Source organism: Anopheles moucheti, chromosome 3 (genome assembly GCF_943734755.1).
Source record: "Anopheles moucheti chromosome 3, idAnoMoucSN_F20_07, whole genome shotgun sequence".
Taxonomy (NCBI): Eukaryota; Metazoa; Arthropoda; class Insecta; order Diptera; family Culicidae; genus Anopheles; species Anopheles moucheti.
The window spans coordinates 65,521,573-65,549,035 of NC_069141.1; the positions used below are offsets into that span (position 1 = coordinate 65,521,573).

At 43.3% G+C, this 27,463-nt stretch overlaps 1 protein-coding gene across 1 annotated transcript; it reads right to left on the minus strand.

Moving 5' to 3' along the window:
* Positions 1 to 203: 203 nt before the first annotated feature.
* Positions 204 to 26,200, minus strand: LOC128304018 (uncharacterized). The gene is made up of 5 exons (XM_053041139.1): positions 25,664 to 26,200; positions 7,860 to 7,920; positions 5,391 to 5,462; positions 958 to 1,206; positions 204 to 592 (listed from the first exon to the last, which is right to left on the minus strand). The coding sequence occupies exons 1-5, from the start codon at positions 25,752 to 25,754 to the stop codon at positions 454 to 456; spliced, it is 612 nt and encodes a 203-aa protein (XP_052897099.1). The 5' UTR covers positions 25,755 to 26,200; the 3' UTR covers positions 204 to 453.
* Between the last annotated feature and the right edge of the window lie 1,263 nt (positions 26,201 to 27,463).

A 27,463-nucleotide genomic window follows, 5' to 3' on the forward strand; every position in this document is an offset into this window, starting at 1 on the left:
CGTGAATTTTTCTTTATTTAAAATATGCTTTCCTATGTAACGCAATGTTGTGCTTGGTTTATGCAGTTAACTGATAGAGGACACTATGGCGTGATATCGATCGATTAAAAAGCTTTCAAACAGCGATAAATGTTTGGAATGTTTATTTGAATGATACCACCTCAAGGAGAACTTCTCAACACAGTATACGAGCGGTCCCCGGTTAACGCGTACCAGTCTCGTGCCTCCCAAGTCCCGACAACGAAGTATGTTATTCCGTTTTTATTTTCACGCATATCCTGCATCACTGTACTGGCTAAATTTATTTACAAAACACACACGTCGCTTCGCCTACAGCGCCGTCGTGTCCTATTTGATTACATCGCAATCACATTCGTTATCCAACTTTTCGTAATTTTGATTCATACACTTCTTGATGGTAACTTTCGATTTTGGGCGCGTTGGCCCATCCGGTCACATGCCACCACCATTGAGTGCCAAATTGTCATCCTCCTCATCCTCTTCGTTGCCGTTACCATTGCCAGCACCCTCCAAACTGTGACCCGGTTCGGGCATTGAGTTATCCACCAAAACATCCGATAAGTTGTCGTACCTGTTGCGAATGAGAAAGAAAAAAAAACGAGCAGAAAAGGTGAATTCAACTTTTTGCAAAACTTCTTTCATTGGAGCAACATGCTTTCGGTTTTGTTTGACACCTCTAAAGCATCTTTCTAGTTGTATCTCGATCGGTACGGCGTGTGCTGCATCGAACAAAGACACGCGGTCGTGTCGGGGAGGAAAAAGTTTTCCTGTAATCTAATTCCATTTTCCAGGAAATACAAACGCACCAACATGTTGAGCAACGCGTGCACACGCCATACCGTGCGCATACCACATTAACGCATGGGTCGACTGTCCTGGGGCAATGTGGCACGGTCGGTAAAATGGTACGCGCGTATTTTACTAAACAAGACTTACTTGTCAGCGTGCTCATCAAAGTGGTTCAGCAGCTCATCGTCCTTGCCGTGCGGTCGGAACTTGCACACCGTTAGTAACCGCAGCATGGCCAGTGCTATTAAAAGCCCTCCTGCCACGTGGCTTAACCACAGCCGATGGGGCCACACGATGAGCGCTATACCTAAGGCCACGTACGGAAAGGTCAGATGCCAACCGCCACAGTACCGGCACACGCTCCAGCACTGGTAGCACCTGGACGAGTAGTCGTTGCTGCAAGAGACGAGAAAATGAACGGTTGAAAATGTGAATTATCCCGGAACAGGGTGGTTGGGAAGATGAATCCTATTAATTCTTATCTTTGCATACTCATTAGAAAAAAAAAGGAACAAAACAAAAAGCTCATTACAACACTGCCATTCCGAACCGCAATCGTGTGCAGAGCTTTCGCGTAATACAATAGGTTAATTTTAATCTTTTTCTCTGCCTACCTTTTCCAAACCTCTTTTTTCTCCCCCCGATATCGTATCAACCACACTAGGGTGTGAACGGGCGATACGTGATATCTGGCTGCAATTTACCGAAAAGCTTAAAAGGAGCGCCAAACGGTAATTGCTTGTAATTATTTGATTATCGACCACGCCTGAACGAAATGTCATTATTGCTACGCGCAGCATTTACGCGCCATCCCCGGTGGAAGTGTTTAATGGGTTTTTGCAAAACGGTTTTATGTTGCCTGGATTAAAAAGCACTATTCCTCCCCGTCATCCAATAGTGACCACGTGTTTGATCGCGTTTGTTTTGCAATAAATTATATCTTTATGTTAAAGGTTTGCCCCTCTGAATCATTACCCAAAATATCAATATTTGTACTGCAAGGATAGCTCAATGTGGGCCGGAATATGCCACCTCCCAACCTGGCACTGGAGAAAACTAATCTCCCCTCGGGAAAAACTATTCGAGTGCAAAGAACTTTTCACCATTTTAGTACCCATGTTTGTTTGCTAACGCACACCCAAATGTTCGTTTTACCACACGGTGTCTTAGTTTTGTGTTCCGGTTACGTCCTTTTGTCCGGAAGCGGTCATGTGTAAATTTGATGGTCAGACCAACACCGAAACACATTCGGTAGGAGCGCAGTACAAAGAAGGAAAGATCAAAAAGCGGAGCGTCTCGTACGGGTGGAACCACATACTCAAGCACGTGATTGATTGTAGCGGTGATGAGTGTGATTAATGTGAAAAGAATGAAATTAAAATGTTTACCCATGTCGTGATTATTTCACCCCTTTTGGTAAACAATGCCTTTTATTTAAATTATAAAACTATACACAGAAAGCGATTAGAGACGGGGAACCACTGAAACTATGTGCTGGAAGATTACAATGATCGTAAACTAAACTCGCTACCGTACACTCCACTCCATCGCCTTTAAGTGCTCGATTTTCGGGGCGGCTCTTTATCCACGGTGTGTTTTCGCTGCCATTAACATGCGCAATTTATCATAACTCATGATCTCTTCGACGTGCAGAAGAGGCAGGAGGGTGCTGTTTGGGTTTGGGAACCATCAAGAGTCTAAACAGGCACAGCAGCATGGTGCCCCCCGGCACGCTGTAGCCGCAGAAAGTAACTGACTGAAGCTGTCGGAAGCTGTCCCGTAACGCCCTCACGTCACGAATTCCCACTGCGCCGTGAAAGGATTATGATATTTACAGCACATTGGTAGGTGCACATCCGGGACATCGTTTGAAATTTTCCCTACCTTTTGGGAATATTGCTAGCGGGCACACTATACCACACACTGGTGGAAATAAGTATAAACATGGCTTGCACTATTTGTTGACTTAATCTCAATTAATTCTTATCAGACTAATACAAAAGTGAACTTTTCTAAAGGATGATCTATCTATTAGTGAGCTCATAATTGAAACCATAATGACCATAGACAGAAATAGTAGAATTTGTCAGTTACTAGCTCGGACCATTTCTATCAGCTTCATAAAAGGGTGTCCTACATCAAATTGCATCATGGTTGAAACGCTGTAGGAAAATTACTATTAGACCGATCCGTTTCAGTCTTATGGGTAATAGTATATAACACTTTACTAAGCTTACGGCATATTCATGATAGCCCAGTATTTTTCGGTGCGTTTAGGGGGTTCATGTCCTTTGTCAAGAAGGTTAGCAACTTGGATTTGTATCACTCTGGGAGAAAAAGTTCATCAGTGACATGAATCTAGATCAGGCCAGAAGATCGCAAAGCCCTCTTGTTGTTTTTACAGAGGATATAGAAGCATCTGTAGATGATCTCCTTGAGGTAGATCACTTCCCTTTTAGAGTACCGATAATAACGAACTACCAAACGCGTAATACTTTGTTTGAGGACATCAGCAGATTGTATGCCAAATCATGTATTCTTTTAGCAAACTTTGTAGGATATTGATACCTTCCCTTCTCCGGACATTAAATTATTTACTTATTGTTTATTCCATGATGACGGCTCTCGCCGTATTATCGACACCGTAGTGTCGAGTGGTATATAATTTTACAAGGCATTTCCTCCTTGCAGTTTGCCTTATCCCGGGCATACTCGGTTGGACATTAAATTTGTCCTGGCGATAAAAAACAATAGCTCGCCAGATGAGACAAATGAGGCTTCGCCAACGGTTGATGCAATTTTCAATTTTTTTTGCACTTTTCGTAACATTGTTTTGAAGTTTTTTTTTCAATTTTTCAATTAAAACAAAAATACCCAATAGGTAATTTTCTAGAACATTTCAACCGTGATGCAGTTTCATGTGGAACACCCTTTAATTTATAATGATATGGTTATTCCGGCCGTCCGCAAAGGACGGAGATCTAAATGTGATAAGAATACATAATTTGCTACCTAATAATCATACCTGTTGTGTTGACACAAAATCCATGAATATTTCCATCAAAACTTTGCTTGGCTTTATAATTAATTTCGGCCCATAGTTTAAAAAAGGTAAAAATCCTTGCATTTAAGTTATAGTTGTATACTCTCTAAGTAAAATTAGTGTTTATAATGCATTAGGCTGTTGATAGATGAAATATCAAGAAGATCTGTTTTTTACAAGCATAGCCTAAATTTAGGAAAGAGTCGTGTGCCATTACATTTATCTCCACCAGTGTAGTGGCCTCCCGTCCAATTCCCGGTGATAGATAATCTTCCACCAAAATCCCCGTAACATGGGAACTTGCCGAACGCAAGACAAGCTCCCGCACATCTTCGATGGGCTGGTGTGACATTTGTTTATGGCACCGGCAGCATAGGACGTCGAACAAACGAAATCCCGTTCTTCCCGGTGTTGTTGGAGACCGACTGCACATTGGCATGGCCCGAACGAATCCCACCTATACACACACACAGACCCACACGTACTCGCATATAATACACTAAGTGCACATTGTTTATGCAGTTTTACGCGCTACCGGTAGAGGATTGCGCCATTTACAGCGGACGGGAATGAACAGTCTCCGGGCAGTAAAGTAAACCTTCGACTGCAGCAGCTTCAAAATGCTTTTGGTGTGTGTTTTTTTGGTTTTACTTTTCGAGGCAGAAAGGATGATTTACGAAAAAGCTTCCAACACATACTGCCTACGGGTAAAGGGACGGGTTATCCCGCTGCAGCATGTAAAAGTGACAATGAATGAGTGAGCAGATTTAATGTTATGTTAAATTTACTGGAAGAACACACCGCCCCACAACCGGTCGCACAATGGAACAGGAATGCGGACCGTAGCAGCAGACCGAATAATAATGGCACCAAATGGGGTGAAATACTGGAAAGGAAGGCTCTCTCGTACCTTCCAGCTGAAGCCTATTGTTTTGCGTTGCATACACCGGCTAAACGTTTGATTGCACCAGTGATAAATGCATTGCAGGGGTGGTGTGCACCCAATGCACGCTACAGTGCCACGTGATGGATGTCGGCGCTAAAATTAGCAATTATTGGGTATAATATAGAGGAACGCATATTGTTTTATTTGGTTTTATCCACCCAAATTCATTACCATATTCATAAATAATTACCCCATTGTGACATTTTGAAGTGAATATTTCTAAATCACAGCTGGTTAGACGACTACTCAGCTGCAAACAAATGGCATCAGATAGCTAACTATAATTTTAAAGCCGTATTGTTGTCCCCAACTCACAACTTTAATCGATGGAATACAACTTTAAAGCAACCGCTTCGTCTGCTAAAACTTCTAACTCCGGAAGCTGCATGCGAACTTCCCTTTATTTGTTAATGTCCGTGTTTTGTATTCGCCCTTCTTTGAAACGAGACAGTGGAGGAAAAGGATTCCGGAGAATTGGAATGATGCCGCTTTGCTTTGGGTATTTAGTTGTTGCTAGACAGAAGAAAACAGGAGGAAAAAAACACAAAGACGAAAGCACGAGTAATGCTTGTCCACTTGCACACAACTTACTTTGTACACAGCACGATGAACAGTGTGAAGAGCCATTTGATTTCCAGCAAGAATATAACTACGGAGGCAACACTGAAACGAGAAATAAGGGACAAAAGCGGTAAACATTTGCTTGAAAAGAATTGAAATAAAAACGAACTGCGCTGTAAACCACCGCACAGAAGATGCAACATAATGCAACGCCCTTGCACATTCGTGCCCCGGTGCAACGGGCAAAACTTTCCGTTCGGCGAGGGTTCGAAGTTCGAAGCTGCAAGTCTAGAGTAAATAATAGAATTGTAATGAAAAGATCGGTTTTGTTACAGCGCAAACCGGACCAAAACAACAGGCCAGGCAGGGGAAGGCTTTCACAAAATGAGTATGAAGGCATTAGAAGGCCCCCGGGGAGAGTTTCCACTTCCTTGGCACAGAATCTGCAAAAGGGACGACGCAACGATGCAATGATGAATTGCACTTTTTTGCAGAAAGGCGTACAGCAAGCTCAGCAAAATCAGCTCCCACCCCCAGAGTTGAGGTTCAGCTTCTTTTTTTGGGGTCAATTTCATTACGATGATTACGGTGGCGGTGTCGTGTGGCCTGGCCAGCTTTTCCTAACGCAAACACAACGGAAAAATCCCATCGTTCAGGTCGGAGGAAAGGTGTGGTAGTGTAATTAAGAGGCAGTCCCGCTTGAAACGCTCCTCAAGGCGAGTTGGTACAGGGAGAAACGTGAGGGAGAACGCATCACTCCAGCAGAGGATGGTGGAACAGAGATAGAACGGCACGTGCTTGGTGTCTGGCTAAGATAATTAATTGATGATGCATTAAAACCCCAGCAAACGATGCGTATGAGCAACTGCATAACGCATGAGAGAGTCTTACTGACCGCAGGTTTTATCGTCGTCAAACTATCGTGCTCTTGTACAAATACAATGCCATATGCCAGCAAAACATTTCAGAAAGTCTGAGATATTTGAAATTTGATGTTTTTGAGCTATTTAAACCAGCAAACCTTACAGGGTGTTACAATGGACTTACTAAAACTGTGTAAGCGAATTAGATAAACGAGGAGATTGATAGTGCAAATGCAAGACACTGTACTGAATTTAGTGAATGCCAAATCAATTAGCTTATTCAGACGGATTCAAGAGTTGAGTGATAAAATTCTATTTTTTTGCAATATTTTAAACGAATGATGTACAGAGCGGGAGTTAAAAAAAATGTTTCCAACTAATTCCAATTACTTTCCAACTTCCAACTAATTTGATTCTCAATTTTTTTAAATTATACATCTCAACTCTTGAACCCGCCAGTATGTAAACGGACGACCGATAGAATTCTAAGTGTACACTACTGTACACTGTACTAAATTGTGCGCGCAATTTCATATCTAGGTTTGGTGATTCAATACATTTTATTTTGTTTTTTTTACTATCAATCTTCATTATATTGGGCTCGCTATAGCCTGTCTATTGTATTGTCTGTCCTTGTAAAGTATTTAATTCTATTTTTTTATTGAGTGATTAGTAAGTTGCAGCGCGCATCAAAGTGTGAACTAATCAAGATTAAGAAAGTATTTGTTTAAGCCGATATTCTGAACCTAAACTAAACCATTTAAGAAGGGAATTATGAAACCTAAAGTTACTGTCTTAAAAGCATAAAATCTCCTCCTCCAAATCGATAGAGCATTAAGTAAGCGCCCCAAAACGCCGGGCAACATTAGAAGCTCTTTGTGGCAAACGTGGGAAACGGCTTAACAACCATACCTGGTGGTGATCAGCACCATTACCCGGGGTAACCGGTACAAGTGTGGGTTTCTAATACCTTCCTCGATACACTGCACATACTGCACGGTACGAGCTCAAGCACGCCCGACGGCATACTCCCGTAACATTCCTGCCAAGCGTCCACCGCGTTGTTGGTAAGTTACAAACTCATCGAGCATGGTTGAGGTAGGAATTCCCAGCATTCCAGGATTAACCCAAACCGATCGAGCAGATGATGGTGCGAGCGAGAGAAAACAATTATCTGCCGTGTGTGGGATGGAGTTTTTGGGGGTGTGTATATGCAAGTACCACCCTTTCGGTTGGAAAGCAATTACAGTGTTGACCAAAAGCTACCAAAGCACATGGCGCCCCTACCGTCCACATCACAACCGGAAGCCGGAAAAAGGGGAAACTGGAGAATTGTAACAACGTTCGAAAAACTTGCATCATTTCGGAGCGAGTAAGGGCTCGGTAATTGTATGGAACGCCGTTCGTCTGCTATCCAGGCTATGAATACGAGATTCTCCGCATCTTGGAAAGATAAACTTAACAATCGGCCATCGCCCATGTTGCCTGATCCTGCTGGGAGTGCTGCAAGCTGCATGCCCACACACACACATCCGTGTGCGTGTGAAGGGTGGACAGGGATTTTTGTCTGTGCCTTTTTTTGTCCCGGGATGTTCCCCGGAAACCGGGAAATGGAAATTGCAGAGAAGCGACTTACATAATATAAACACCTGCAGTGTAACCGTGCACCATTATGTCTATCCCGACGCCACTAACCACTGGAAAAAGAGAGAAAGAGAGAAAAAGAGAAGAAAAACGAGAAAGAAAAACATTCAGTTATTGAAACAGCATTACGGGTCCAGCTATCAGCTGAGTAGATACTGTGGTTACACTTCTGCAAACATGGCACGTTATCGTTTCATTAAGAAATGTATACTATCATACTTTCCTGTTACTAACAAGCTGGTAAAACGTGCCGCATATTAACTTTAAATTCTTCACAATCGTTCGGTAAGTAAGAGTACCAATTGAAGGTGAATTATCGGTTGTCCAACAGCGTCAATGTCCCAAAGCACAATCAACACGCCCACACTAACGATCCTCACGCCACATCATGCCTTCATCCGGTTGCATTAGAAATTGAATCGCAAATCAACTTACACACGCACACGTCTCGGTCCCAAAACGTGTCCGAGATGGAGTTTAAAAAAAGGTCTTTTCAAACAGTGCGCTACAGTAGCATAACCCGCCATTAGTTCCATCAGTTGGCCGACTCGCACGTAGACGGTAATTGGAACTTTTCATTGCTACAAATTGATCGTCCACTTTTTTTTAGGGAGGTTTTATTTTTGCGGTCCGGCAATGTATGTATGTTATTGTTGAGTGTACCTCCGCTTCCTGTGCAGACGGTTTTCGTTCCGTAGTGGTTTCTTTTCCGTGTTATACCCCCACTAGCTATGGTTACTTAGTTTTTTGTACAACGACCCGAGCGGGTTCCTGTTTAACCCGGATGGTTCCCACCAGGCGGGTCAAGTCATCAGTGGAAATGGATTTAGTTTTGGCAAGCAAATAAACCCCTAATGGATGTTATCGGTTACTTTTCTACGTGGAAATCTTAAAAGCATGGTAGAGGTAAGGTAAAGCTCTGACGAGCCAAAAAAAAAAAACAAACCAGCTTACTGTAGCAAAGAAAGAAGGATGGGAAAGAGTTTTACAGTGTGCTTAATAAAACAAAACCAAAGCAGGCTGGGGTAGCAGGCCGTGTGGGCGAACCTTACAACAGTCTCAAACCACCGTGATGAGATTGAAATCTTTTTTTATTGACTTTTAAGGTTCCCCGCACACTATTCAGCTCCACTTAACTCACCTGTCAAGCACGCTGTCAGATGCAACTGTTTACAAACAGTGAGCTTTGTTTTTTTTTCTTTGATTGTTCTGCACATTTTGCACCATCTGACAGCTGCAGACAGAGTACTAAAAGTATCAGTTGCTTCCCGGGAGAAATGGTACAAACTGTTTCAATATTTCGTCCCCCACTTCTCTTTCGATTCCTTCCGGTTCCGCCCAACGCAACGTCATCGTAATTAAGTTTTGACACGATGCAATTTGAGCCAGATTTTCAACTGCTTGCTTCCATTTCTTGAGAAACAGAAATTAATGCTCCCTCCGCCGTTGCTTCCAAGAACAGCTGGCCAGCATCTCTTACCACGCCCTGATGCTGTCAGCAGGGATAGCAACAATGCGTTTAGGCGAAACAATTTCTACCAGCCGTGAGCTTTAGATCTCCCGCTGCGGTGGAGCGACGGTGGAATGCAAGCTTAAACAATTCCGTGCACTTGCAATGCATCCGAGTGTTTAATGTCGCCCCGACTTTAGGGGGAGGGAGTGGGAAATACAACGGGAAGGTGTCTGGCTGAGGTTTGGAATGGGTTGTGTGCACTGAATCGTGCACTTTCGTTTGATCGTATGAATCCGTTATCTGAATGTTGGTTCCGCTTGGCCCGTGTTCGGATACGGTCCCAAACCCCCCCTGGTATCCACGGGGGCCAGGATTTGCACTGCAGTGCTGAGCGGCCATTATGACACCACCTTTGAATACTACTTTTATGAGCAAACGGGAAATGACAGGCGAATTATAACTAGAAATACTCCATTTTTGCACCAAAAAAAAAACCCGTGAGCTCGCTGGCACCGATCCAACGCAGTGTGAATGTGAGGGTTATTAGCTGTGTGTGCTTTTTTTTGTTAAATACATAAAAGCGCTGAGATTGCGCTATTGCGTACTGTTAATAGAACATTAACATGCCATTTTATAAGTCATAAAAAGCGTATAAATAACCTTAGCCGAAAACTTAATCAACTTACTGGTGGTTGTCTAAGTTTTGGGGCATTAATAGTTGGGCCTCGCAACATCCACTCCAGGCACGTTTCGTTTGTCTGTGCCTTCAGTGTGTGTTTCATTTTTTCCTCCCCCCAGGGAGTGCAAAGGACACCCTCCGTGATGTCGTTATCTCATGATGCACGTTGCGTCGTTGATATGTGCCGACACGAACCTCCCACTGTCACATGTCAACGTATCACTTAAATCAAAATCACTTAAACACACGCTACGGCAGTGTCATCAACCAAACAGCACAATCCTGGAAGCAAGGATGCCATTTAGCGCCGCACAGTGGAAAAGGGAATCGAAATGGAATGCGGTATTCACTTGAAGCGTGCGTGTACGCTAAGTATCACCGAACAACAACAAAAAAGGGCAGGAAGGCTTTCGGGGGTTGCCGTTTTAGAGTAGCATGCACGAACAACGGGGACAAAAAAGGCAATAATACCAAACGAACGAAAAGCTTAGAACAGGATTTTATGTTCTCCAAACATTACCTTCCTTCTCCCACCGAGTATCGCGATCAGCAAAAGCTATCACCCCGAAAACGTAACGAAACCATAAATCAACGGATTTGTTATAGGAAGATTTTTTTTCTGGGGGAGGTAGAGCAGATTCTGCAGGCCATGAACCCTGCATAAAGGGTAACCCTTTATTTTATTTTATTTTCTTCTCCTCCCTTGCCGGTGATTGGGTGGACAGAGTAAACAAAAAAAAAAAGGTATAATATAGATGACAATACCGGAATGGGAAGTAGGATGAGAGGGTGACGATATTTTATTTATGAACAACCCCCTGACCCCATCAACCGACGCAGGGTTCGCACGGAAGTTAGAGGAGGGATGCTGTGGCCATGCCACGGGGTTTACGGTTGACGTGTCGACAAAAGGCGACAGTAAATGTTTAAATACTAACAGTGCTTTTGATGTCACCGTTGTGACCACCACTCCCGTTCATCGGCGCTTGCAGTCACGGCCCACACACACACCGAAAACACAATGGAGGTGGCAAACCGAGGTATAGAAATGCATCATTCCTTTGGTTGTCTGGTTGCGTTGCCGCACCGTTGCAGCTCGTGCGTTCCGGTGCAATTGTTAATAAACATTCACACCACCGTCGACGGGGCGAGTTCCTGCACATTTGGGGCGCAGCAGTTTCTGCAGATAGCCAGCCGTCCACTGCAGGTGACACACGGTTAGCACATAAATAATGCTAACACGCTGAAGCTTCTGAAGTCAGCAAGTGCAAGGGAAGATATGCCTACCGTCGTCCTATACCCCGGGACTCGTGTATTTGGTACACATTTGTTCGATAAATCAATAGCGTGTTTTTGTGTGGGGGTTGAAACATGGTGGAACGGTGGACACGATTTTCCAGAAATGTGTGGGCGTGTGTCTTCCATTCGATGGTCTATTGGGACCGAACCGCGGCAACCGGTTGTTATGCTGTTGGCACGGTTTATTCCAAACGATTGAACACTCATTGCATGCTTACCATACTTACTTCTTTATGGTGGCGGCAATAACAAGGGAAGGGAGAGAATGCAAAAGGCCGCATAAATCGAGAACATCATTACCATCAGCAAAGCCTAGCTGAAAGATGATGAGATGCTTTCGTAAAGGAAATTGTCGCGAATCAATTGGGGGTGCAGTTGAGGTATGTATACCAGTAAATACTAAAATAGGTACTATGATCGGGCTTAGAAACTTCACGAAAATTAAAGCTAAAATATTTTAAAATTATAATTGTGTAAGAACAAGAGCTCTCGGTATTTGTCACGGTATAAAACGGTCACATAAATTGAGAAAATTATTACCATTAGATTAAGATATTAGAAGGTGGATACATTAGCATTAATAATGGTTATTGTGACCTCAAATATTTTCCGACGGTTTAGAAAGAAACAAAAGATGACTATCTGCTTCTTTTTTTTATTCTACAACTTCAGGGGATCGTGGACGTATCATTCCAAAAGTATCTTCGTTTTTGGTGTGACTACAATCTCAGGAGTTTGACTAGGGACCACCCTGCCATTCTTGGCTTTCCCTGACTTAACTTTCTCATAGCAGGATAGTCAGTCCTGCGTACGGAGAATTGGTCCGGATGTGGACCAATTTTGGTCGTGTGAAGCTGGCGCTGCTATCAAGTGTTAGTGATGGGTCATACGATACTTTGCACGACCCGACCCGGAGTCGTGTACGAACATATCGGAATCGATGCGCAGGACACATTGCTAAAAACTGCAGAAAATCCAAAACGTACTTTAGATCACCTGAGGGAAATAAGAATCTATTTTGAGCAATTCGATTATGAATGAAATCCTACTCGAGTCGATGGATCCAAGACAAAACAGCGCGATTCCGTGACGAGTTCACAAAAATGGTCTATTTTGGGTAAATTGTTGACGAAGCCTTTGTACTTCAGAGGCCTCTAGACCATGAAAAGTGATTTATTTTCCTTCGGTTTAGAACAATTTTTGCAACCTAAAATTTCCCCCAAAAACCCGTTCATGCTTGCACCTACTGGACCGACTGAACCTACTTCAACCCGACTCCGAAACGAACTCGCTGAAGAATCGTTACATCTATTGAACCTACTTGTACCTACGGGACGACTTTAGCCTGCTTAAATCACTTACGGATGGCTCCGACCAGGTAGGACCCGGGTTGAAAAGCGCAGCACTATCAAAAACACCACCGAGCTGCCTATTCCAAGCATAAACAGACTTACTTGTAGCTAGGAAATAGTTCAGTTGGGATTTGAAACATTGAAATACTTTTACATTTTTAGATAATACAGTAATAAGACCAGAGACATACCACATCTAAAGCCAGAGTTATAAAAGGTTGAGGATGTCGATTGTGAATCATCAAATATATGTGAATAAGTGAATCTATTTCCACCCAAAAACTTGTTAATATTTCGTAAATGTTTCAAAAACTAAATTTGGTATGAATTTCGTGCCGTTTTCAAAAACAAAATCTTCGTGTAAGATACAACTCTTTTAAAATGTTGTGCCCATGCATTACCGCGTACAATAATTAACAACAACATCATTACACACAGCAAAAAGCGAGCATTATGCTGACTTATACATCCGCACACAAAAGCACTACCAAACGCAGGGTACATTACAACTTCCGCGCCTTCGTTAAAATACTGCCCCTTTGCACCGGTTGGCGCTTTAATTCCTTCGGCAGTGCTCCATAATTATGCACAATTTGCACAAAACACATGTAAACCACCCTTTCGCTACCATTCCTTGCTCCCTCGCATTTGCACAGAGCAAGTCGTAAAAAGACGCAATCCTAATTAAAACGGTCTACCATCGTTAAAACACAATTTACTCCTCAAAACTAGCGTCCCCCCTTCTGGGTTGTAACGTTCTCCCGGTACTTCAAAACTTTGAAAGAAATCCTAAAGTGTGGAATGCTGAAGACGCACGCTTCTTCTTCTCCTTCTGCCATACACTCGTTCTAATGATGAATCTGGATGAAGCCTACGGTATGATTACGGCCAAAGGAACCCCGGAGCTCTACAAAGCCAGGCAAGGGCAGCAAAACACGCAAGCATTTCCTAACGGAGGCGGTAGAAATAAACCAAAAATTAGAATCACTCAGCGTGTCGCTTTGCGTGCCGGTTAGAGCGGGGAAGGACATTCTTTTCACCTCATGGGACCTTTCATGGAAAAATGGGGGTAAATACCTTTGCCCTATGCTAAACATGAGAACCAAGCAACAGCAAAACACAGTCCACTTGGCCAACCCTAACACTGCCCACACTCCATTCGCTTAGTGGTGTGATTTTCGTCTCTCATCCACAGCCGCTCGTCGTGTCCTTCCCGTTACTTTTTTTTTTTGTTGGCATACATTTTTAATTTTGAAGTGCATACATAATTTCCATCACGGTCGTCGCGTGCCATTCACGCCCTCGGTCCCGACAGGGCGTGGGACAGGAAGCGTTACCCGTTTTTCCTTTCTGTCTCCATGGGGCATTAAGCTTACGCTTCTTAAGAACACTTTTCGTGGATCGGTTTGACATCGTACGGCCGGTCCTCTAGTGCCACCGTTGCTGGTGGGAACGTACTTATGGTTTTGCCTGCACTTGAGATGCACTGTGTCGCTGTGCTCGCTAGATCGTTGGTTAGCGGAATGCTTTTGCTTAAAATATTCGTCCGGAAGATGAAAGCCAACGAGCAACCACGGTTTGCAACATCCGGTCCACGGAGTTTGCATGGATGAAACGTCGCAAAGCGTTACATCCTAACCAGTATGTGAATTTTGCATAGTTCCCCGTTCCACGGGATATGGCCATAGTACATCTTTACAAACTCACGCTCAAGACGCGTTGCATCTTGTACTGATCGTTTCACTAAATGGGTTTATATTCCTTAGTTGACGTGTGGCTTTCAGCGGATGGACGGAATGCAGTGATGAAGATTAAAATGGGACCCGGAGGTTAGTTTGTGTTTAGTGAATTGGAAAAGTTCGAACACAGCAGCTCGAGTGAAACAGTTTAATTAGTTTATCACGCAACACGAGTTAAGCTTTCAGTTGAGCTTTAGTGGAAAAGTTTTAGCATCAAAATCAACCCATGCAAAGCAATCTTCATATTCCCATCGAAGTAGCCGCCTGATCGGTCTTCAAAAATCGCCCGAAAATATAGCACTCTTCGATGCTTCGAATCGGGTTACTACAGTCCTTTTCAAAATAAACGAACCACCCTATACTCTAAAAAAAACATATCAGTTTTAATACGTAAATTAAAATATGTAAAAAGGAGATATTCAAAAAGCATACCACGTGATTTTTTAACAAATGTTAGGGTATATATTATGGGAGATGTATTTAATTAAAGTCTTAAGAATAATAATCAATAACTTTTTTAAGATTAAAAAAATGTGCTTTTTTAAATTTTAGGTCTTTATTTCTATTTGCTGCCTGCAGCCTTGGTTTCTAATTATACAATAGTGAACTATTCAAGGATTCCTTTAAGTATATTGTCTCATTATATTGTAATATCGTCTAATTGTACTGTCTATTCTCTTTCTGATGCTCAGAAGGATTTATAGCCCTGTATGTGTGGGAGAACAATGTAGGAGCCACTACAATGACTAGCTCTAAGAGGTATACTTACTTACTGTACCCAGTACTGTATGAATTCACAAGCGTACAGCGGATGAGACTCCCCAGGCTACGGTGGGCTGATCACGTCATGAGAATGACACCGGACGACCCAGCATGTAAAGTCCTTTTAAGTCGTCCACATGGTCAGAGAAGGCGTGATAGGCCCAAATTGAAATGGAGTAATGACGCCAAAATCCAATCCAGCCCAATCTCCCGTACGGAGGACTATTCCGCTTTTGGGTAAATAAAAGTCATAGAAAGCCAAAACTGGCAGACCTAGACCTCTTGAGCTTTATTGTGCCGATAAAGAGGAATAAGATTCTCTTTATAATTTTCCGAATGGACGAAAAAAAGATCGAATAGGAAAATCAAAAATAATGTGTTTTAAACGTTAATATTCCACATTATTAATGTGTAGAAACTCAGAAAAACGTGCTACAAGCATCCTTACATCTCCACGAGTTTAGTTTCCAATATCGGAATAAGAACTAAAACATGCAAGTGGTCCTATAGTTTTGTACAGCACTGTATTAAAAGTTTACTAACGAGAAATGCACTCACTTCACTGTGTCCGTTCTTCTTCGTACGGTCATATAATTTAATTCCAAGCTGAACAATCACCACCGAACCTATTTCCGAAGTTGATCCAGCTTCGTTGGTCACCTGTTGTAACGGTTCTACAACCCCCCCACGCCCAAGTTCTCTATATTTACGGCATGTTGCGGTTATTCATTATCATCGCAACCACACTCCTGTTTCGGGGTATGTTGATAGCGTACGAACAACTTTTCACCGAATAACCCATTCCGACGGGGGTGTAGCTGGTGACAAAAATTAGATACCGTGGTTTATTAACACCGTTTCACACCATCGAGTGATTGATTAACTTTGCGCCAACACCACCCTGTACGTGTTAGCCCCGACGACACCCCGTTCGCCGCCGCCGGCACCCCATTCGGAGAAGAAAGCTGTGTCTGTTTGCTGCGGAAAACTTTTGCCCAGATTTTCCTGCACACCATGTGTCTGTACAATTTGTAATTTACCGCACGCTTTCGACGGTTCTCTCGGGAGCCCCTAGGGTGTGGACACGGTACGGCGGCAGTGGAACGCTTCCTTGCAGGACTAATTTCATTTGTTTCGATCGACTAGCGCGCACACCGGTGCCCGCCACCTCCAAGACCCACTTCAACTTTCAAATTTATGTCCCTCCCGGGGGGTGTGCACTGAGACTTGCGCCGTTCTTGCGACTTTTTCGGGGGGCCATGGTGCTATCTACCACCGGAACAGCAGCAGGATCGGGAATGAAGTGTCTCTTTCGATTCCCCTTGTTCTGTTCTGGATTCACACTCTGCACTTCTGCGTAGTTGGCGTAGTTTGGATGTTTTGCAACTTTTTGGTAAATCATATTAATTGTAACGACTTTAGCTGCATCGCGATTTAGGCGACAGTATGGGGATGCTTTTTTATCTCGAGAAGTTTTAAGAGCTTTCGCTGTATAATCTGCTTTGCGCCGTCAGATCAGAAAGCTGCCACCTTTTGAAGATGCTGTTTAATGGCCTATTAAACATCTCAAAACATGAAACATATCTGGATGTGCACCGAACGAGTCGTGTGTTAGTAGGAAACATTTTCCATTCTTCTACGTCGACAGACCGTCTTCGAAACGAACTTTGCCAGCAGATTGTTGGTCCTATTACATTTTATTTCATTTCCTTTCACCTTATGTCACCCCGGACCCGGTCCACAACACCGTAAGCCGGTAGAAACTGGTAGTAGTATTGGCTGCACAATTTTTGCCATTCCGCCCCGTGGTGCCTCGAATGGTGGCGGAAAAGATGCCGCACCCAGCCGACGCAGCTATACGGGGACGGCAAATGTCGCACAAATTGCTGCAATTTACTTCGTTTTGCACTTTGTGTCCTTCCCGGCTAACACAGGCGCAACATCATCACCGCACCGTGTACGTATGATGTCCAATATTTCATCAGCAAACGGATGTCATTTACTTGACAAATATCATCCGTTTTGCCAATTGAAGCCGTCCTTCCACCGGCTGCCACTGGATCGCATTCGTTTCGGTGTCTCATCAGCTCTGGTGCAATTCCGATGCTGGCTTTAGGATACTCTACTCCCGGCACACCTAAACAAGGCGAGGTTCGGAATGATGTTCGCTTGCCCCTGCCCTGGGGCCGATGCGCCAACCGCCTTGACCGGGGCGTTGCGGTATTCGAAAGCGATAAATTCTGACAAAGCGATGCGCTGTAATATCTCATTACCGAGAACCAACAACCGCGTGGCGGACGGTTGTTTTGCTTTGGAGCGTAATTGGCTTGTAACTGCATATTATTTACCCGTTAATTGATCGTGTGTAAAGAACGTCCGCCTTTGCTAGATGGAAGATCATTTTTCAAGACGACACCGACTGTATGACGTACCCGCGTACGCAAAACAGGGTGCAAAGGTGCATGAGTCACTAAGGTCAATGCCGGCCGCTTGCCGTGCTGGCTGGTGGTTGTAGGGCAGAGATGTCAAATATGCGGCCCGCGACAGCTTTGAGTTGCACGCGACTTGAATAATTTTAACGCGTGAACAAATTTACGTTCCACGTTTACAGATGGTGAATTTTTCAAAAAAATTGCTGTCGTACAGCTTTGCCCAGATAAGAAGCAAGCAGTGAACGCTATCCATTAATCTAGAAATATAGTGGCACAATGCATTTCTGATTTAGTCTAGGAATGTTAGCGAAAAATTAATAACTAAAGTTAAACAATTTAATTCATCCTCAGTTGCAATCGACGAGAGTACAGACGTTACCGATACAGCAGTAATCAGTAAATTTGATAAGAACAATTGGACTGACCCGCTGTCATTTTGATCAGTTTCTTCTAGTAAGTAATATTCGCTGGTTGAGCAGAGCAAGGGGTGTCACACAGATGCTTCAAGTTGCGTAAATAAATAAAAGCCTTCATGGAACTTAAAAGGAAATCCGTTAAAGGACTGCAAGATTAAAGCTTCGCTTGTATTTGGTTTGGTCGTTCGTGTTTGCATAGATTTTAAGGATCCTTTTTATTTGAAATCACTGTTGTTTTGTTCGTTAGTTCGTCCCGTCCTTGAGATTGCATGTATATTCTGATGTCACCTTGGCAACAATATAGGATAGTTAGAGTTGAAGCTATTAAACGGAAATTAAAAAAAAAATACTATTTTATCGATTATGGACCAGTAAAGTCTGTTGACCTAGCTACCGGTATAGAATCTTTAGAACATTAAAGAATGATGGCACTGTGCATTATTATTCATATGACTATTTTAGGAAGTTTTGCCGCCTCTTAGCAAAATTAATTTCCTACCTCCTAGACCTTCCTAGGTCCTTCCTTCCTAGACCAAGATAATAATCTAAATGACAGCGACATCTATAAATAATTTAATTGATTAGAATAAGGCGGTTAATTAAGCTAAGAATTGTTTTAAACAAGTCTTCAGACGATTTCTACGACTTATGTGTTTTAATGTTGCATAGGCAGTCTATGATTGATTACTTAATTATGCGATTAAACGAATATATTACAGGGTTAAGTAAGTTAAGTAGTTAAGTTAAGTTAAGCAATACGACACATCGTGAATGCATTTCAAATAAGGATGAAGCTATGGAGCAATCAGTTAGCTGAAAATAATTTCGCACCTTTTCCAGCTATCCCCAAACTATGCTTATCTGCTGGATATCTACGAGACTAACTGTGAACACTTACTGTAACCTCCTGGAAGTATATTTGGAGGATTGTCCGTATGATTTGAATGTTTTCTAGCAGGATAATGCCTTACTTCATCCATCACGCCAATCAAATGCATGGTTGGAGTCAAAAGAAATCACCGCTCATGTATGGTCAGCTTACAGTTTGGATTGTGACCCTATCACACAAAACGACCTCAAAGTGTGTATAAGGGAATGCTGAGAGCCAATCGGCTCACAAACAGTCAAAAACCTTGTAATTTTAATGTTAACACAAGTCTTTGGAATAATTAAAATTTCTACTAGTTTTATTATTAAAACTATCTACTAGGTAATTTATGGCATTTATGGCTTACTAGACTTATTTAACCACGTGGCCGGATAGTCAGTCCTTGCTACGGGGGATTGGTCCGGATGGAATTTTGGCTCGATCCGTTTGTGTGAAAACAGGTTATTATTAAAATTATGTATTAACTTTGAGAACATTTACTGATTACTTTTCAAGTTGAAAGAATCTGGACATGAATCAATTTTTTCCTGCGTGTTCAAACGAGTTTGAAATTGCTATTGTAGGGGATCGAGTTCCACTATGCGACAAAAGCATGTGCAATTGACTGTTTTGCTGTCGCTTTGCTGTCCTCCCCAAATGTGGGGGAAATTGTTCATTTCACTCGATTTTTTTGAAAAATATTCCACCAAACCATCAATCAAACTTTTGCATCACTGCAGTTAGCCAACGACGCTACGATTTATTTTTCCCGTGCGGTATTGAACCGATGGCGAAGTGGAATTTATTTATTGCAAATTTCACACCAACAGCGGGATGTGAATGCCGAAAAAAAAGCACAAATAAAGGTTATTAATTTTATCGGCGAAAATGCTCACCTCACCTCAGAGAATTTGCGCTGTAAAATGTGACTATTAATTTGACGAACTGTACAGCACGGCCGGTTTAAACATGACTGCTGGTGGTCCTGTATTTCCCTCCCAAATTCCCTAGCGACCTCTTAGATCTCGATTACAAATAAAAACAAAACAAAAAAAACAACTTTATGCCTAAAATGCGTCTGCACGCATTGCTATTGCGATCGTAAATAATGTAGTAATTTATGTGCTCGGTGGGGAATCGGAATTTCCCAGCGCACGGATAAAAAAGAGGTTTAGTAAACGAAGACTTTCTCAAACAGAAATGAAAAAAATAAAACCAAACAACACCGAATGCATCCGACAGCAACTTTCTTGGTCGGTTGGTTCCATTTTTTTTTTGCTCTCTCTCTCTCTCTGTTGGCTACAGTTCGGCTACAGCGCAAAGTCGATTAACTTCATGCCTAACGTTCGGTTCGTTTGCCAGTTTTCAGTTGCCAAAATAATTGAAAAATGCGTCTCGTGAAACCAAGCGTATATACAGCCCGAACCCTGAGCCCGGTCCGAGTTTTAAGCGGTGGGACTTTCGCGAGGGGGCAAGAAGAGTGCAAACGTGTAGAAAATCGTATCTTACGCCCTGGTGCACTTGGTTCTTTAATTATTTTGGTACCATGAATGCGGTGGGGATGCGTTGCTATCTCACATTAAAGCAACGGAAGTATTCGCACGAGATGGAGTAAAGAATTTTTAAACTCACTGCACTCAAGAAGTTTGTTTCGAGTTGTGTTCTTAAAGCAGAAGCATCCTCATAGCTAACTGCACCCTGTACGAAACATTCCAGTTGTGGCCCGGTTAAAGGATATCGCACAAGCCTGTTATGCTTTAATATTTCCACACATTAGACTGTCAGCGAGGGCATTCCAGCCCAGCATAAGCACGCGCCCTCCATTTGTGTGCAACGCGCCCCCCCAGGGTTGATCGTACTCGGAATCATCGTAGCATAAAGCGGATAATACGGAGGGAGCGCCCCACACCAGGATGCGTCGCCGAGTTCAATCGAATATTGTCTGGTTGTGGACCGTTTGCTACCGTTGCTCTTTGCGGTGTTTCGAATTAATATTCAATGAGCTACAAAGGACTGTTTACTACACATGAAAGTGTCTCCTCGCTCCAAAACACGATGCTTGCGCCTGATGGTGATATGGCCCTGTCTGTCTGTGCCAGGACAGTGAACATGTCCTTTTGATGTTGGGCAAAGCGACGATTGGATGCATGGCGTGATCTATCAATCAGTACGACGCCGTACATAATGCATGCACCGTAAAGGACAGGCTCAAACGATAAGACGCATTCTAATAATGACCCCTTTGAACCACCATCCATCGCGGTGCGGCGTTATATTAAAATCACTTTCGACAAGCATTCGGATTTGAGATGAAAATGGCAAACCAATATCGTACCATTAGGCGCTTGCGGTGGGTAAGCTGCTTTGGAGAAGCTGTATCTGTAGCTTTATGATGTTATTCAAAAAGTTCCCTGGATTAAAACAGTCCAGAATCCGTTAAGTTACTATCAGATTGTGGAAGTTACTACCATTGCTCATGCAGATAATGCTCGAGCCGAATCACACTCGTACAGATGCAACACGTACAGTGTTGCCAGCCATTCGGCAGTACACGTTGCACTGGACATTGGAAAAAAAATCCATCCTCTATCTCGCTCCCACCAAACCGCTATTTCGGATGCCAGCTAGTCAAAACTGCCGGTCCCAACATCCATCAGGACAGAATTAGAAGTTTTGCTCAAAAGCGATAAATAACTTTGATGACCAACCGAGGTGACATGCACGCCCGCCGGGCAGAGAGGGAAACCCACAAAATGTGGGCCTGTTTGGATTTTTTTATTTTGGGTGGGCCTTTTGTCTTCCAATCGGTTTCGCCCACCGCAGGTCATATTTTACCGTCTAATGAACACGGCGCACTACGAAACGGACAGTACATTATCGGACGGATGCTGCAAAATGTTAATGCTTCTTCAAATAGCGCAAACTTTTCGTGCGCCCGGCCCGCTGTACTGGACATGATACGGGGGGAAACATTCCGAAAAAATATTTTTCACACACACACACACACACATATAAAGCCACTGCGTCAAGCATACCATAAATTAACGCGGCCTTTATGGGCAGGAGAGTGAAACGGACAGTATGGCCAAAGTCCGAAGAGGTGAAAAAAACGTGAAAAGACTACGCGAAAATCACCGGTGAATGATCCGCGCTAGTTAGTACTGGCGATGTTCATCACCGTAAGCACCTTCACCCTGGCCATTCCATGCTATGCCATGTATGTTAGCATTCCACTTTGCAGGTGTGCAGTCAATGCGAGAAGCTGGACAAGTGTCAGCGCTGGATGAAAAACGGAAAAAGTGGAAAGGAAACCTCTTCCCTAACAGGAACGACGCACTGCTCCCTGAAGCACTGGTACAAATAAATGGTTTGCCATACCTTTGGCCGGATATTACAATTGAAGTTCGTTAAAAGTTTACAAACTGAGTAATACACCGGCCGGAACGTACTGAAACACCGGGCCAACAGCAGGCTAGTGGAAACAAATGCCAACGAGTGATACTTTACGCTACTGTTCCCGTTCTCCCCTTTTTTTTTTGGTCCCCGGACAGTTAGTTCTCGGGGAACTTTTGAAGCATTAACTTTTTTTCCAGTATGTTGCTCTTGTTCCGGTTCACAAGAAACGGACATCGAATGTTTAGTGTGAAGAGGTTTTCGATACTGGGAAAAAAGCATGTGAAAAGCACATGAAGTTTATTAAATAAAGCATTAGTTGGTAACGTGTTGTTTCCTCTCATATTTGGAAGTACACAGTCGTAGTTGTAGTGTTGAGTAGTAGCAATAGATTTGCCAGAATTTAATTAAAATCTCATGGTTGGAAAAGTTCCACATATCAAAAGGAGAATTTTAGATAAAAGTTTGACCTAAAAGTCGTTATTATTACACTGATGTTGATGAGGAGATGTTGTAGACTAATTGAAGACACCAATCTCCAGTGTTGCGAGTGTTGCTGCTCTTTAAAAAGGCAAAAACACTTGATCTGGGACCTTTCCCAACAATCTTTCCCCCGATAGTCGAATAAATTCCATGAAAGAAAAAGACCAACCCCAAAATGAGATTAGATCCTCGACCTGCAGTGCATTAGACCGAATGTCAAACTGCAAGGCCATCGAACCACCATTTCAATAGATTGCACCATAAATAGTGAGTTGCGCCAGAAATGATTTTTTTCCCATGGAGGGGAAATATATAAGGATACTCTATGAAAGAATTGTTAAGTTCCTCCTTAAATAGTGTATTTAAAATCTGTATGTGAAATAGTAAAAACTATGAACCGCTTCACACCTATAGAACTGAAACCTCTAGAAGATCCTCAAGAGGTTTCGCTTTATGTTCAATTGCAGAGCGAAGAAGAACATGAACCCAGTTTTCAGCAACTATTTATCCGTGAGATTCTTTAATCTTAACTTGCTGCAGGAGAACTCCTCACAGTCAAGCGCTGACGTTTGCCAATTCAATATCAAATCCTATCTGGCGGATGGATCAGCGTGATCACACCCTCTCCCATGTGGTCAACCTGACAGGGCTTTGTAGACTGGTTCGTCCAGTGTCATTCTCATGGCGTAACCAACTCACAGGAGCCTGGCGAGTCTCACTCGCTATATGACAGTGAGTTGATCTTACAGCTCGTCCACGATCCGATCGATAATCCATCTCAACATCTCCCTCTCAAACTCAGCAGAGAAAGATTCATCAGTGAATGTGTGTACTGGACCTATATAAATTTAATACAGTCTATCTTTGACATGCCCCTACAGATGTTTAGAGCACAGAATTCTAGAAAGACCGGTTGGCAATCCTAGTGCATGTCTCAACATCAATGCTATTATCGATGATGATCTTTGGGCCAGTGTAGGAGAAATTTTAGAAGGCTTCAAAAATGCGATCACCTATTTGTATTCCCTGTGTTTCCCCGTGTAGGATAACATGTAACAGGTGGGCTGATAATTGTTTGGCCTATGACAGTAAAACACTTTTTTTTGGCCAAATTATATTTTTGTATTCAACATACGTCCCTTCAAGGGCGATACACCAATTATAGCGGTCTTTCAATTTTTCGATACCCTTTTTGTAGTAGTATTTGTCCTTTGCCTCAAAAAAGGCCTCAGTTTCGGCGAACAGCTCTTTATCCGACGAAAATTTCTTCTCAGAGGACATCTTTTTGGGATCTAAGAATAGGAATTAGTCACTGAGAGCCAGATCTATGAAATACGGTGGGTGGCGAAGCAATTCGTAGCCTAATTCATGAATTTTTGCCATTGTTTTCACTGGTTTGTGGCACGGTGCGTTTTCTTGACGAAACAAAATTTTTTTTTCTTCAAATGCGGTCGTTTTTTGGCGATTTCGTCCTTCAATCGCTCCAAAAATTTGATGTAATAGTCGCTGTTAATGGTTTTTCTTTTTTCGAGATAGATTATTAAGATTATTCCTCGCAAATCCCAAAAAAATTGACGCCATAACCTTGCCAGCTGATTGTTGCGTTTTCCCCCGCTTTGGAGCAAGTTCATCGCGTCCAGTCCACTCGGATGACTGTCTATTGGACTTTGGAGTGAAGTGGAGAAGCCAAGACTCATCCATGGTAACATATTGACGCAAAAACTCGGATTTATTTCGCTTAAACAGCTCCAAACACTGCTCCGAATCGTCAAATCGTTGTGGTTTTTGTTCAAATGTGAGCTCGCGCGGCAGCCATTTTGCACAGAGCTATCGCATATCCAAATACTCGTGAACGATATGTCCAACACGTTCCTTAGACATCTTTAGGGTGTCAGCTTTCTCGATCAGCTTCACATTATGGGTGTTCTTAATAATTTTGTGATTTTTTTTAATGTTTTCGTCAGTAACCACCTCTTTTGGGCGTCCACTGTATTCACCACCTTCAGTGCTTATTTTACCACTTTTAAATTTAGCATACCAATATCTGATGGTTGATTTTGGTAGAGCAGAGTCCGAAGACTCTTCATCAAGCCAATTTTTGGCTTTAACTATATGTTTCCCCTTCAAAAACTAATATTTTATCATCACGCGAAATTCCTTCTTTTCCATGATTACTCAAAGCACAAAAGTTGCGTCACACAAAATGCTCTAGCTCATTAGGTTGTGGCCCGAGTGCTGTCAAATTTGGACAGAATTCCTTTGAAGGTTGGTACAAACGAAATATGATATGGATAAAAATCTTCTAGCGCGATAAATGTGTTAGGCCAAACAATTATCAGCCCACCTGTTATAGGCGGGGTTTCTGATGTCCTTGAGGATTTTGATGCAATCCTGATGCTCAGTACAGTCAACTGCTGCATGAAACAACCGTCATAACGATGGGTCCAGTCATGTATTGACACCATTGTCCAAATCGATTACTTTTTCTAGCTACTAAACAATACACGTGCCAGAGATGCCAGAGCGCAAGAATGTGCAAGTGCGTTTGATGAATTAAAAATTTTATTGATATTGCAGTACTACAGCTGCGGCTCCCGAGTGTAAACAATGCGCAGCTAGAACCGTCAGTAGTGTGCATAGTACCAAAACCAAAAACGCTATGAATATTAAACGTTAATTTATTTTTCGGTTGAAGCTTTTTCCAAAAATAAAATAAAAATAACCACCAGCAGCTTCTACGATGCGTATCCCAGTGGAGCTGATGGTGCCGTCATTACATCAGATTGTAAGCTCTCGATTACATCTCGAAATCCCCGGCACTGGCCGGTGCGCAGATACGGCGAAAACAAAGCCCCCTCCACACGAAAAAACTCCCCGAGTTTATTGAGTTCCGCGTACCGCGTGAAAAGCGCCAACTTACCAATCGCTGTCACGACGCCCCAGAGCCGTATCAGGGGCCGAAGGCAGTGGCATGGGCCGCCAAATTGACGCCGTCGGTTTCTTCCGTCCATGGGTGTCGGTTGCGGTCGGTCGCCTCCCCTCGGGATGTCTCCGCGATGCCCTATCACACTATTGTTCTTTGCCGCGCACTTTCGCACTCCCTTCCGGCCACTTCCTCCCAGATGGATCTTTTGGAACTGTTTTTCTCACCGTGCACTCTGTGGATGTGTTGTTGTTGTTTTTTGTTTTCGTTTGGTGGTATTTTTATTTTTCTTCCTTTTAACGCGAAAACTTTCCCATCCGTTCGCACCGGAGCATGGAAACTTTGCGCCCCGGCGAAAGATGTTGACGTCCGTCTTTTACTTTCGTCCGCGCCGTTTATTGTGCTGCTTCGTTTATACGGTTGACGGGCGGACGCCGTAATGAACCACTTGTCCGTGCGGCAGCAGCGAGCAGTTCAGATTATCGACACCGGATTAAACGCTACTGTGAGCATTTTCGGGCAATGCTGCCAGCAGCACCATCACTACCCAAATTGGGTGAAATTGACAAGCGCGATTCACACACCACCCCACCATTCGATGGTCATTTTATTATATTGGTCAACCCAAAAGCTACTTAGCTGTTTCCTGGTGGTGGAATAAAATTCCGGCCGCCTTCCACAGACGGTTTGGCACACGATGACACACTTGGGAAGACTTCCCGTCACGCACGTTGTACCGAATCACTACACACAAACACGTTGGCAATTTGGCCGTAATGAAAATTGTTACCAGCACTGGTGTACCGGGCCGGCCAAAAAGGGGTCGTTTTGGGGTTGGAAATTTATGTTTCATTAGTCAAACGCACACTCCCGGTCCACCGCTGGTGGTACTGCTGCCGCGTGGCATAATGTGAAACATTTTATTACCCATCCGTCCACCCCCGCATCGGTAACCCCATCGGTGGCAACATACAGGCGTACATAATTATGCTCGTTCAATGCGGAGAAATTTCCTTTTTTCTACCCCCTCATGGACAACAACAGAAAAACTCACCCCCTCCCCAGGGGGTGGAAAAACAATCCGTTTACGTGTCGCCTTGGAAAATCGGTCCACAAGATCGCACTCACACACACACGCATGTGCCGCAGTCCTTTTGGTTTGTTGTTTCCCTTTTCCGTTTTGCGAGAAGGGTGCAGGGGGAAGGGGAAGTGGGAGTTGTTTGGTTGATTGGTCCGATCCAACCCTGCACGGTGGAGATCCGGTGATTGAATTCCTTTTTGCGCTGCTGTGTTCCGCCGGTGTTCTGGAATTGGATGTGAAACAACAAAACAAAACAGTGAATGCTTGTGTGTGTGTGCGTGTGGGGGAGGGAAGGGTGCCTTTGAGGAAAAATGGAGGGGGAATGGGGAGTTGTTGGGGTCCTTTCATCGAAAAGGGATCAACAAACATTTTAAATTGATCAGCTTTTGCTGCAAAACATGGTTGCGTACGAAAAGGGCAAAACAGAGCGCAGAGAACAATACGCACCCGGCCGACCGAGAACAACGTATTGGTGAGTGTAACGAATAGAAGAAGAAAAAACACGAACCGACCCCCCCAAAAATACACACAATAGACAAAAACCGGAATGTCTACTACAAAGCATCATTTCGGCGTAAAGGGAGTAAGATACAAAAGAAAGCTAAATAACTTTACCCAAAAAGATGAAATAGCTTGCTCGAACTGATGAGCCTTTTTGGGCTCGGGATGACGAATCGATCGATATGGACGTACGTATTTTATTCTGCCAACGCTCT

Coding starts and splice junctions, on each gene's coding strand:
- LOC128304018 (XM_053041139.1), bottom strand. CDS start 25,754: ATGGACGGAAGAAACCGACGGCGTCAATTTGGCGGCCCATGCCACTGC. Junction 7,921..25,663: donor GGGCGTCGTGACAGCGATTG/GTAAGTTGGCGC, acceptor CTCTTTTTCCAG/TGGTTAGTGGCGTCGGGATA. Junction 1,207..5,390: donor TTCATCGTGCTGTGTACAAA/GTAAGTTGTGTG, acceptor CGTCTCTTGCAG/CAACGACTACTCGTCCAGGT.